This window comes from Pyrgilauda ruficollis, unplaced genomic scaffold, assembly GCF_017590135.1.
Source record: "Pyrgilauda ruficollis isolate IOZ18807 unplaced genomic scaffold, ASM1759013v1 scaffold89, whole genome shotgun sequence".
Taxonomy (NCBI): domain Eukaryota; kingdom Metazoa; phylum Chordata; class Aves; order Passeriformes; family Passeridae; genus Pyrgilauda; species Pyrgilauda ruficollis.
In genome coordinates this window covers 103,699-117,918 of record NW_024530932.1, presented here as the reverse complement: position 1 = coordinate 117,918, position 14,220 = coordinate 103,699, and the positions used below count along the sequence as shown (strand labels likewise).

Here is a 14,220-nt window from a genome sequence, read left to right as displayed (position 1 = left end):
GTGCCTAAGTTTGCCCACTTTCAAAACCAGACAATGATATTTACCTGTTACCCAGAACACTGAAAAGGGTAGCTGCAACTGAAGCACAAAATCCTACTCAAGACTAGAGAAGCCTAAACACAAAACCACTTCAGGTTAGAGCTAACACTTGATCCTAAATAACAAATAATAAAACATGGTAGAAGTAAAACCATCTCACACTCAAATATTTATACTGTATGGAAAAATATCCAGGCAGCACATGCCTAAAAATAGACAGTAGACTGTACTTCAGCAAAATGAGACTTTATACAAGACAAATTCACTGCAACTAGGCCATCACTGTATATCCCAGCACTTTAACAACCTTGGAACAGTAATTCCTCAAAGGGCCTGATGATTTCCTGATAATCTGCTGCAGCCCATTATTAATGGCTTCATTCACTTTCAGGTTGCCCTTACAACAGCAAGTTTATTACCCTACAAACAAATCTATCTGTCAGCAAAGCTGCACCCAGCTGCAGTAGCAGCCCTGATTTTCTCATTCTTCATGTTTTTTGTACAGAATGGGCTTACATTTTCTGATTTTGCTCCTCCACTTCTTTCAAAAGAAGCAACACAGCTTGAATGCTTCAACAGGGGCTTTTGGAAGGGAAAGGTGGTGTTAGAAATCATCACTAATTTAGAAATTAATTTTTAATGGGTTACATTTTATTTGCTTCAGTTGAACACCATTATTTACAGACACAAGTTAATAAAACACATCACAAAACAATAAAATTTCAACAGCTAATATTTATAGGTGCATAGTTCATGCTCAATTACTTTTTTATATGTATAATACATACACATATATATAAAGCTCTCACAATAAGTCATCTCTGCACAGAAAGAATAGTCATAGGAAACAAATAAAAACTGTATCATAAACAATATCAAATTACTGACAGCCTATCAACAAAACATGTACAGAATTAGAAATAAGCAGTAGACACTTAGGTGTTTTTACTTAATATTTTCTTTTTTAACTTTTAAACTTGAAGCCACAATATCCACAGCACAACAATGATCCTGCCAACCGGCTTTCATTTCAGCAGGAGGGAAATGCTGAAACAAGGTGGATGCAGTCACAGATACTCCAATCATTGCTGATGGAAGACTTCAAAATACACCTTAAAAACTGTAAAAAAATGTAACGACTGGGCACATTGGAACTCAGCACTTGTACAGGATGGGACGTCTTTAGTAGTTAGTAGATTTCAGGTGAAAGAAAGGAAGGAAAGGACTCTCATGCTTCAGGCTCATAGTCTTGATACTCTTCCTATTGAGGGAGAGCAGAAATCAACACTAAGATAAAGACATCCTACTTCCTCTATTATTCTACACCTGGTGGATTCAATACCCAAATATTATGGATTCTCATGTGACCAGGATATGAAATGTATTTGGATTTTGTCACGTTTCCCAGATTCTGTACCTTACAAGTCATGGTACTGAGAGGAGACTTAGACTTTTACAGTGATTAACACACCATTCAGCTGATGCTGGCAGGAACTCCTGAGGCCACCCATGACAATTCACTTGGAGAGGAAGGAATACTGCTTCTGGGCTGAACAGCACACCAGGTGCTGCAGATCCTCATATGAGTCAGTAAATCATTTAACTACGGCCACATGAGCAGCATCCATAATTTCAGTGATATTCAAGATGTTACCCTCAAGCCTTTAAGTCTTTTATTGGATCATGGCCTAAATTTTTTATACCTCTCATTTTCAGTCTTATTATCTGTGCTACCATAAAACTGCTAGTCCAACTAACAGTGCATCATGCCAGACATTGCAGAGAGCCCAACAAAATAATCTACTCCCATAATTGCATTAACTTAAGGAACATACTTCACAAAGCATGATGCATCGGTGAGTGACCAAGCTATTCAAACAATCTATGAAGATGCAGTTTGTCTTACCTTCCCTATTAAACATATAAAAAAAAAGGATTCCTCAAAACCCATGCACAAGTACTTTGAAACACAAACACGGGAAATGGGAAACAAAGATTCCCATTTAACTTCCTAACTACCAAAAAAGCAAATAATTTTCTGAATCCCAGCACTATACCTCTGGCAGATCTTGGCCAAAGAGACCATGTTTCTGCTGTGCCTTGCAGCTCCCAGCACCAGCCTGGGCCCGGCTTATGTGACTTGAGCATGCACCCTCCTCTTGCGGCCTTCTCTTACACGCGTTCACAGCAAGCACCACAACAGATTTACCTCTGGAGGCATTTCGTAAGCCTCGTTCTCAGGATCCACAGGAGCACCTGTATTGTTCACCATTCCCTCCTGCAGGAAACCTTCTTCATTCTACATTCAAAATAGGGAAAGACAAGTGACAGTGACTGCATGCCTCATGCAAACCCCCACCAAAGTGAGTTTCCTCCCCACCAGTGGTCGACTTCTTGCTTCTTGGCCTGTCCTTTGGTTGTGGGATGTTACCAGAGGTCATGGAGAGTGAGGGGACATTAGTTGCAGAGAGATTTCCCCCATGTTTCACAGGGGTGTTCCATGGGAATGGCAACTTTTGAATAACTGAGAACTCATTTTTCCCTTGCCACGGACAGGCCACGAAGTCAAAGTGAAGAAAAGAACAGTACCACCACCAGCTTGCTGAACATCTTTGGAAAATATTTTAATCCCCCAGAAATGTGTTGGCTGAGTCATCAAGCAAACCAAAACAAGAGTTTTTTGTGCCTTAAGAAGCTGATCTGGGAAACAAAGTTCTGCACAAATAGGTTAAGTATCACATTAAGTTATCACATTAATTCATGTTTAACTGCTTTGAGGAACACAGTGACAGGTATTTTTTAATTTATTTTTTCAATGTTATAGATACATCCACCCTGTCATAAACCATTATTAATTTTAAAGTTTTAGTCTTTTCACAATACATTGCAAAAAGGGGAAAACATGCTGATTTTTTTTTCTTCTGTTTTAGAACTTAACTGTATTGGAAAATGCTTTTTTCCTTTAATGGGTGATACCTTTACATGCTTTCTTATGTAAACCAGCATGTTAGTCTATGCACTACTGGTATATGACATATGGTATGATACCTTTTACCCAGCTTCTTGCATTTTTTTCTTTATTACAGGAACACTTCTATTTTATATGGCAATTTAAGTAAGAGACTCTGGGAATTAACAAGATGGCAATGGTGTGAGGAGTAATGTGTTGAATAAAATGATTAAAGGAAAACTATTATTCTCCTAGAACTACAGATACTCTGATCCATATGAAACAAACACAAAAGAAAAAACCCACAACAGTTGAATTGGGCCAATCCTTTTTGTAGTTGTTACTCCAGAATTTCACAGAGAAGAAGCATGAGCTCTGCCAGAGCAGAGGCTGCTGGTGTTCATCCTGAGCTGTAAGAAAACTGATATGAAAATAGGCACAGTGTCTCAATGGATCTATTGTGACCATGCTGACTTATAACAGGTGTCAACCTACACAGAAACACACTAAAACCAATTACAGACACTCAGGAAAGAATTAATTTTAAAAACCCCACCTACAGGCTGGTGGAGTAGACAGAAATACAAAATTAAGTAAATCATAAACCAGACTAACAAGATAATTCTTCAAAATCTACAAATAAGATAGTGGCACTAAATTAAATTTAGGATACAGACAAAATGAGGATAAGAGAAGCTAAACCTGAAATTCCCCTCTGAAAGCTTAATACAAAATAGAATATAAATGCAAAAGAGATGGCACTAAACCCTCTTTACCTTCCCACAGTATTTATTGTGCTCCTCCATTTGCCAAATATTGGCACTCCCTCTGTGGTTTAACCAGGTGACCTTAGTCCTAACACTCTGTTCCTCACTTTCTGCACCACCCCAAGCACAAACTCTGACTTCATCTGCCAGATAACTGCTCTTCCTTGGATCTGTCACCTTTCTGATACATATGTGGGTACACATTTTTCATCCTCATCCAAGTTTATGATGTGCAGAATTTATACCCATAATACAGATTCTTCTCTCCAGCTCTTATTTCAGACTTTAAAAGGTCCAGTATGAAGAGATATTTGGTCCTATTCCTTCTCTATGCTTTTTCCTTTGGAGGTAAGCAGCACAGTCTGTGTGGAGTCTGTTCTGCCAAGTTCCCTCCATGCCTGTGCCTGCTCTGAGTCAACACCCTGAGCTGCTCTATGGCACAGACAATGCGGAAAAATTCCAAAAAGCCAAAGGAAACTGATGAATAAGGTTGCAAGTACCTTTATTTAAGTATCTAATAGCACCTGTGTCTTCCAGAATTGCCAAAAATATGGGGTGTTCAACATGAAAAGTAATTTTTCAGGCTTGAAATTACTAGAAAAACTAGGCCCAATTACATTTCTGCCTCATCTTATTAAAACCCTTGAGCTCCCCAGATGATTTGATTCCAGTATTTACTAACCTTAGCTTCTAAACACAATTTTAATAGCATTTGTGCCTGTTTGCTTGCATGAAAAGTAGCATCAAACCCTACTAGCTTTGACTGAAGTAACCAAATAAAGTGTGTGATGCAAATTTTACAGCTGTTACTGTGCCCTGGACCTAAAAGACCTGCTCTAAAGACTCAAAGCTCTTGTTGCACCCTCTCCTACTTAATCCAAAACATAATTTCATTTCTGCTCCCCCCCAATCATTAAGGAACAGCTTCAGCTAACAATCAGCTCATCAAGTAAAACTGTGCCTCAAGCTCAACTTGAGGGTGCACAAGAAAATATGCGCACAGCTTAATGTTATCTGTAGCAGGAAAACAGATGGCAAGTGAAACTGCCAGGACCATTATTAATGACACAGAAAAGCACTTCCCAGCTGAATTTCAAATAAGAGCTTCAAAGTTTGTATGCGGTTTTTTTTTTTTTTTTTTTTTGTTAGGAACCTCTGCAATGGATCTGGACTGTCCATCAGGATTACTGAGACACAAGGCCTAAAAGACTGAATTCATCATGTTTCCAAGTCCCTTCAGCAAGTTCAGGAAGTAGATTTCTCTACAGCTTCAAATAAAACAATCAGCAGCACTAGAAAAACACAGCATCAACCACATTTTTCAAAGGAAGTAAATCATAAGCCATAACAAACTCCCAAGGGAACTCCTTGCCTGGGAAAGGTTTATCGCCTTTGCCCAGCCGCAAACAGCACCACAAACACCGCCTCTCACATTGATGTCACTGCAGTTCAGATGAGGATGACATTACTCAAGGTCATCTGTTACATAAAAATGCATAGCAAAGTCAACCACCTCATTTTAAATGGTGGCATGCTCTGCTTCTGATGTACAGTCCCTCCCAAGTAAGGGTATTACAAAAATAAACCACCACCTCCAGTAACACAGAGCCACCTAAGGTACACCTTAAATCATAATTTATCTCCTTTAAAACAAAGGAATGTAGCTTTACATTGTCATGATCAGTAATCCCATATCCTAATTCAGTTATGGAAGAGGAAAACTACCCAAAAGACCAATTCTTGTCTTAGTATGAAATCACATTTTTCTCTAGAAGCTGCAACCTCTCTCAACCACACTAAAGGGCGATTCCAGAGGGAACGATATTTTTATATTAGATCATCTGAAAAGCTCAACTAAAGCTTTTAAGAGATGAAGTCGGTTTTTAACTGGGGAGCATGAACTCTTGCCGGAAAAAGACTTTTAAAAGGGGAAATTACAACTCACCCAGCCGACAAGGTGTTAGAAGAACGGTAAGGTGAGGACTTCTGCTTGTCCCCTTAAGGAGAAATGAGTACCCACCTATGTATCAGTTTCAAGCATGGTCACTCTGGCCAAGTCTTGTATTTTGACTCCAGAGAGTCTCATGCCCTCAGACCCCACGTTACAGGAAAATGCATATCCCAAGCAGAGCAGACCACACTGCCATTCTCAGGCGTTAACAGGAGTGTCACTTTGCGCTATCAGCACTTCTGCCTGCTCTGCTAAAGGCATGTGCCTTTGAGACCTGCACAAAGCCCATGTGCTGCCAGGCCACCTGGCAAGCCCACACACACTTTTCCCAAGAATTCGTGGCTATGTTACACAGCGCATACCCTCTCTTCCATAAGGTTCTCTCATTTCATCAAGCAACTTACGTCCTTTTATAAACAAAGAGGAGGTGGTGTCCCATCATGGTCAAGTGGCACTTTTGCATGACCCTGGGTGCCAGCTCTGACTCCAATAACAGGTATGAATATCAGTGGCGTCCAAGAGCATAAAGCAGAACTGCTGCGATGGCTCCAAAACATTGATTCCTCCTCTTTTACTATGGGAATGAATCCTGCTAAGCTTTGTGCACAATAGTGTGAAATGACCCACTTTTGCAATAAAATAGTAATCAAACTAATTAAAAATTCCTCCTGAAGACCTGGGCCTGTTAAAATACAGAGTATATGACAAAACTTCAGAACTACTCCTTTTATGATGTAAATGTCACCAAACAGGTTTTTCTTATTTCAGTGTTTTTGGTGAAAATTGCACCCCATTCTCCCCCTTCCCTACCTCATACCACTCTTGGTAGAAGGGAAGAGACTGTTTGCGACCCCCTAGCCATGAAAAACAGACCAAATGGTCAACTCCTGGTAGTGCTCCTATGTCAGCATTATGTAGTGAAAGGGTCACCTTCAGAGTGTGCATTCTGTCCTCTTGGTGACGAGTTGGTGTTGTAATGCCAAGTTATTGCCATCAGAAAAAAGGCAATTTGTCCCAAGTCAGAGACAAGAGCAATTTCAATAGAAGGAGTTATAACTGCAATTTAGTGGCTGATCTAAACACTATACTTTGCCATCTCCCTGGTTAAGAATAGGTTTTATCTCTCCATTATGAACACTGATGAAATCTTACAGTCATGCATAATTCTCATGATTACTGGAGACTAATTCCTTCTGGAGTGATTCTACATCCTGAGATAAATAAACCAGGCTAACAAACTGTCTGCTCTTAGAACATTTATACTGGCAAGAGGCAATCACCCTGGAATCTTGGAGGAGGCGAGAAGAGACCTCCAGAAATTGCCCACCTTGAGCAGCTTGCTCAGGGCCACTCCTGATCAGGTTTTAACCACTCCCACAGACAGAGACTCCACAACCTCACTGGATAACCTCTTCCAGTGTTCAACTAAACACACAGTGAAAAACCCTTTTTCTACATTTAAGTGGAGTTTCCTGCTTTTCATTTAGCGCCCACTGCTTCCTGCCCTTTCACCACTGAAGAATCTGGTTCAACCTCCTTTACCTCTAACCCCTACCAGGCATTTCTACTCACTGATAAACTCCCTCCCCCCAAACTCACATTTGTGTTGTTTTTCAGTTGCCAATTTTCTGATTTTCCCATTCAGATATTGTGGGAGAACCTTTTCTCCAGTTGAAAGCCCTACTGATGACAATAAATACAGTGAGGCTTGCAGCAAACTACGAAAAGATTAATGTAACCTGAGAAGTCATAGCTAATTCCAGCAAAGGAGATTATTAAAACTCAATGAGCACCGGTCACTACATCACTTGCCAGTCTGTTATTGAGTGTTTTATAATGTAAAACTGTGAACCAATTAAATTTGATTAAATTAAATCTGTGTAAATTAATCAAATTAAAACTGTGAATCAAAAAACCTATGAACCAAGACAAAAGGCCTTATTGAAAAAGCAATGAACTAGAATAGGGGGAAAGCTGGTTTAAAAGATAATCTTCTGGAAAGTCCTTTGAGGCCCCAACAAAACATTCCATGCAAAGCAATTTTAACATAGCACAATTTGTTGAACACACACTCCAGTTGGTACCTGTGGGAGCTCAAAATCAGAAAACACACATCTAAAAGCATCATTACCTTGAAAAATTATCACATACTAGTAGAGTAATTCCTGCCCGCCAGCCATGGGCACGCACACCTTTGTGGGCCCAGATGTTAACTGAAGCCCAGTATTAGTGAATTATCTAATTTTTTGTTGTTACAGTCTGGATAATTGCACTAGTAATCTGTCTTTATTTATTTAGGGATAAAATTGTTTATCCCTAAAGCTATTGGTCTCGTGCCTGTTACCACATCCCCAACCTGTAACTCAGCAGGGCTGCCTAAGCCCTTACAACTGGTAACACCATGTCCCTACATCCTGATTAAGCCCATTTGATTTTTGTATTATCCACCTTGTGAGAGATTTTGTCAGGAGCTGTCAGTCATTATATGGCAGAGCTTAAAGAAAAATTTGGGATTCCTTTTTTATACCCCCAGTGCAGCTGTTATTGTTCCTGTGAAAATTTGCCTCCTGCTACAAGTTGAATAACAATTTGCTGTGCTTACGGGCTTACAATTCCCTTTTGAAAAGAAAATAATTTAAATTCCTTTTTCTCCAAAATATAGTCCATCTGGATACAGTACTGAAGTGAAAAAATAACTACCTTCCCTATTTGGTAACTCATTTTTTACAGATCTTTTGACCATAAAGCCCAACTAATCTGGATGGGAGAAAGACCCTTGTACAAATAATCCAACAAGAGACAAAACAAAGCTGTGCTAAAATGGCCTGAACTAATTTACTTCCCTAGTCCTAAGACACTATACTCATGGAACTGACTGAGTTATACAGTTACAACTGAGTTGCCAGGTCAGGTTAGGATGCTTTAAAGCTCCAGCTCGCTCATTGCAATGGTCAGTGCCTCCAAGACTCAGCTGCAAATGACAAAGCATCATCAATCCAGTTGTTTAACTCCAGAGGTACAGAGATGTATCTGTGCACTATCTAGAAATAAAGCAAACTGTTTTAATTATCCTTAAGCTGAACACCTAAGTGAAGGAAATTATGAGAAAGCACTATGTGTGAAAGAAATTAGCAGTTCCAGTGCAGAACTCATTTAGAATACCAATAAAATGAGGCTGTCTCCCTCCTTCTCCCCAAATGGAGAGCTGAAATGAAGAAGAGACATTTAATTAAACAAATAAATACCAGCATTAGCACAAATCCAATGAAGGCTAAAATTGTGCCAGCAAGTTCTACAGGCTGCATTCTGATTTGCATTTTTATGCTTTTCAGTTGGCAATGACAAAAATGAAAAGGAAAACAACTGAGGCCTACAGAAAAAGGAGTAAAGTGTCTGTGGAAACCTGTAACCACAGGTCTACCTTGGTGTCTACAAATAGCTGGAAATAATTTCTGTTAACAACAATCTGCTAACTGTTGCAAATGCCTTGAAAAATCAATTTCAGTACAACATAGATTGTGTATTTTTTTTCCTTTCCTTCCTTTAAAATTCCCCAGTATTACTTGTACAGATGAGATGCCTGCAGAGAGCAACAGGAACACTTCTGTGAGAAATCAAATTTGCTGAAACTCAGATTCATGTTTGCATTATCCAGGCTGGATACTGGAACTATACTGGAACTGGAAATATACTGGAACTATATTTCCAGGCTGGTCCTATAAAAGTTCCTAATTAGAGCTTCTGGAATGTTGCTATTTGCTGACAAATGAGGATTACATGGAGAACCTGCTCATTGTACAGGCCAGACCAGAAGTTCATATGAGTTCTACAGCAACAGACATGCATCAATTCCAGCTGACAAAACTAAGATACTGCCTCAGGGCTGAGTCCATGTGACATCAGCAACACAAGTGAATGTAGCCAGGACACACAGTCCTTTCAGCTCCATCCTCTTCTGCTTCCCAAATCCATGGTGACATTGAAAACTCCATGGGTAGGGAAAGAAAAAGCTAGAGCATATAACTTGGAAAGACTGAAGTTATTTCTAATTGCAGCATAGTGGGAGTGATGCTAACTAGAAATCACGTCAGAGATGTGGCCCAGATCTGCCTCTCCTTCCATTCTCCTGAACAAGGTAATAACAATAATTTAGAATAATAGATCTGCTCAAACAGTATCTGTCACCACACACAACAAATATCCACTATCAATTTCGTTATTTACATTCCAAAACTGAAATTTCAGACTGCAGTTCCACAGAAATCTTCAGTCAAATAATACCATTAATTCCAGTAAGGATTTGGAAGAAGGGCCAAGGACTGCACTGAACTGTTTGCTCGATCTTATGCAGTAAGAAGGAACAATAAACAGCCTGAGTTTATTTTTATTGTTTTTACTACATAACTCAAAGACACCTTGACAAAACTGAGAAAGTGACTGAGAGAAATAACATGTACCTCCATAGGAAAACATGTTAGTAAGTGTCATCTTAGGCACTCACCAAATCAAAGATAATGGGCAAACAGTGCACAAAAAAGAATTACAAAGTCAAAGAGTAACATAAGCCAAAAATGTCACCTTAGTGCAAAAAAAAGGAAGCCATTCTCTAATGTATTAAAAAGGCCTACCCAGCCCTAGGGGGCCTTCTCCTGAAGGAGAATAATTCAGAATTCAGTCTACACAATGCATTTTGCTGGGGATGTTGGGAGACGCCAAAGGCGAACAGCATGAATGATGACATCCTAGAACAGAGAGGAAAATTAAGGAATCTGTCAGACACTATGTTGCTCAGGAGCTCCATGGGATTAGCTAAACCCATCTGTCCCTTTCTGTAATGGAGGGTTCTCTATTCTGTGTGAACCTATTACCAAGAATGACCTCCAAGGATGATATCTAAACACTATCTTCATTAAATAAAACTAGAACATAATACACGACCTTGACAGATCACATTAACTAGAAAAATGGCATACATCAGGTGGAAAGTCAGCATAGAAATGAGCGATATTGGTCAGACTCGGCTCTACAAGGTTAGTAAAGATAATTTTAAATAGTGTGGTCTCAGCCAGAACTGCAATGTTATTTTACCATACTTCATTTGAAACAGTTTGAATACCGTAATCACATTTCAATGTTAAGTACATTTTTAGTACATATAAACTCCAGAAGTTATTGTCTAGATTCCATGAGTATATATTCTCTAAGAAAAAATTAAAGGACAAAAATTAATTTCCTCGTAAAGAATTCTCTAGTTACACAAACAGTTGATTCAATGTTGTATCATGTAAAACAGCAACCTCTAAACCACAGCTATTTCTCCTACTCTTAGAACAAGTCCTCTACACAGAACTGCAGGCCCAGCCACTCTTTGGCACTAAGAACAGCATGAGTTCCCACTCACATGGCCCCAGAGAGAGCACACATTCCAGCTCTGCACCGTCTCCTGTGGCTGTAGTCACAAAACTCACTCACACTCACTCCCAAGGAAGTTCTTAAAGAAAGGGGAAGATTCTCCCATCAGGTAGTGGGAAGAGGGCAGGTTTTGCTCCCTTTTGCTTTTGCTTTTTTATGAGCAGACAAGCTACTGCAATCAGCACAGACTCATTTGCTGGTACTCTCCAGCACACTGAGCTGTGGGCTCACAGGTGATCCACAGGCAGGATGTCACCTTCAAAGGCTGGAATTGACAGGACATGTTATGAATTAAGTGGTCAGCCTTCAGTTATTATCAGTCAGCATCTCTCTAAAGCATTTCTTCAATTCCAACCTATTACAGCACTTGACTCAGCTGGGGAACTTTAGAATATATTTCTTCTACAGAGTAAACCCACGCTTGCTTTGGAAAAAACCCACTTGCAACAATTATTTGAACTACAAAGGTTTCAGGAGCATTTCTTGCCATTGTGATCTATTCAGCAGCAGATCAAACACTACAAAAGACTCGAGAGACAGCCTGCATTTTAAAATTTATTCTCCTCAAGCGACACTCTTCATCTAGAAGCAAGTACACAACTATTCTGAGCTTTCACTTCAATTGGGAAAGGCTACATCACAGTTCAGTGGCACAAAACACAAACATCACGAACATCTCTTCAGCTTATTCTTCTCCCATAGAAGAAGAAATAACTCCTTTTAACAAAGTGGAAAGAATTTCTTAATAAAGTCTACTTAGTATGGTGTAGTACACATATACAATACTTGAATATTTGTGCTGTCTTTCCCTCCTCCCCTGCACTGCTATTGTTATCTTTGCTTTTCACTTCTGGCTTAGATGCAAGAAAGCAGCAGTCTGGAGTCTGCCATCCTCTACACTGCATGAGACTGGACTTCAAACCAACAGTTACCCAGGCTCAATTCTATTCTATGTTTGCCAGTATAAGCCCAGTGTAGCTTTCCCCTTCACTTGGCCATTTCCATACTTACACCTGCATGTCTGAGAGCAGCCTGGGTTTATAACCCCCTTTTCAGACATCTGCTGCTCTCCCAAAAGGGATGGACACCAGAAAAATTTTCACTTCTACTCCACATGTAAGAAGTCAAAGACTAAATTTGGATGGCCTTTCAGCAATGACCAACATTGCACCTCTGTTTTAGGCAGGTTCAGCCTTCCCTAAATCATTCCCAACAAATGTCTGGGAAAAGCCACTTGAAAGCCTTAAAGCAGTAAAGGTTTGATACTACAAAAAAACATTTCCCTAATTCATTTCAGTCTTCTCTGGGCTAACCCACCTTTTTCTGTCCACACAACACAGGAAAAACCTGTGGAGTATCCACTACCCTGTATGTGGTGCTCATTTATGAGAACTGCAGACAAGTTACATCTTGCTAGAGCTGGGATGTGGCTGCTTGCTGTTTGGAACAGAGTCAAGTGGGGCAGAGATGCTGCTCATCATGTTGCTGAGAAGGAGGTGAGAAGGAGGGCAAGCTCCAGTGGTGCCAAAAGTCCAAAAACTACCTGAACCAGTGTGAACTGATGATGATCTCAGCCACAGATGAAACTTCAAAGGGGAACTGTTGCTGCACTGTTTTTACCAGAAGGAGCCTTCTATTAATAAACTCTGATAAACCATTTGACATTAAAATGCAGAGCTGCTTTTAAAGGATCAAAGCATCAAATGTTAGTTATTAGAATTGTTAAAATGACACTTTCCCTCCGGTCCTTTCTTATTATTAATCACAGCAGCTCCCCAAACTTCACCAGCTAAGCAGGGGCTGCCCCTGCAATGCATTTAAGTCACAGTGAAGTTATCACCATAAACTTCTAGAATTCACAGGAAGCAGTCAGTGTCACAGCCACCAGGAACAAAAGGGAAATATCACTTTTCACATTGACTCTTCTGATTTGAGAGAAAGAATTCTAATCATACTCCAGCCCTCATCCTGTTTATATTTAAGCATACTAGAGGAAAAAATTATGCATACACACAAAGAGGTACACATAATTTTTGCTAGAGGTAGCACACAAAAACAGTAGTTGAGATAAAAAAATTTATTCTGTTCACAACATCCAGAAGAGCAGGTAAAACCACAATTCTGCCAGGAAGTTTTGAGTGAAATAGTGCTTAGTAATTGCACTCATTACACCCCATTACTTTAGGGATAAACAGGAAGAAAACCAAATCACTTTCCTTCAATTTCATGGCATAACAATCAGCTACATGTGATTTATGGAAGCTCAGATGAAGCTGAGGAAGAATAATTTCATATATCAATGAGACTGATTACCAACAAAGCTTATTCTATGAGACAAGAGTGCTCAGTTAAAACACAGAAGGAGTAAGAGAACACATGTAACAAATTCATTACATTTGGTTCAGTTCTTTCTCCTACAAGCCACATTTGCAGTTCCTGAAAAACAATGCACTGCCTGAAGCAATATAACATTTCCTCCATCATAGTGAGAACCTAAATGCTGCTCTTATGTATTTTCAGAACGGAGGATGAAACAAAAAGACTGACAGGATCAGTCCATGCTTCAGAAAAAGAGGTGTACTTACTATATGAGTCCCTGTAGTTTGAAAACAGCACGAAGACCTATCTGCCACCAGCCACAGAGACTGTTTCTCTACATGTGCTGCCTGATGAACATCTGGATAAGAATCAGAGCCAGATCTTGAGAATCACCCATGCAGATCTGAGCACAACTGACTTGAAAGACTGTCACAGCTCGATGCCCAAGTGTTTCTAAACACTTAAGCAGTATCAGTTAGGCACTCACCTGGTAAGTTCATGGGCAAATGTCATTTTAGAAATGACCCCTACTGGAAAATACTTCTGTGGAACACAAGGCTAAGAGTAAATGTACTTTGACGTGAACAAACAAACAAAATGAAATTCAGCACTATGCTCCATCATCATCTTTTAATAACAGCATCCAAAAAACTCTGTTTCAGATATCTGATAAGTATTTGTGCATTCCCTCATTAGGGGTATTGCAATGGCTCTCATTAAAGAATGACAATTTTTGTAGTTGTTTAGCATAAAGCCAAATGATGTGCTTACTGTTCCATAAC

The 14,220-nt window shown here is 39.6% G+C and overlaps 1 protein-coding gene across 6 annotated transcripts in view; it reads right to left on the bottom strand.

The window, feature by feature from the left end:
• Positions 1-668: 668 nt before the first annotated feature.
• SNCA (synuclein alpha) overlaps positions 669-14,220 on the bottom strand; it is a 64,657-nt gene continuing 51,105 nt past the window's right edge. For all 6 annotated transcript variants that reach the window (XM_041488251.1, XM_041488250.1, XM_041488248.1 and 3 more), the window contains exons 5-6: positions 2,249-2,338; positions 669-1,300 (exon numbers count right to left, since the gene is read on the bottom strand). In XM_041488251.1, coding sequence (XP_041344185.1) covers positions 1,268-1,300; positions 2,249-2,338 — 123 coding nt within the window. In that variant the 3' untranslated portion in view covers positions 669-1,267. The remainder of the gene's footprint in view (positions 1,301-2,248; positions 2,339-14,220) is intronic.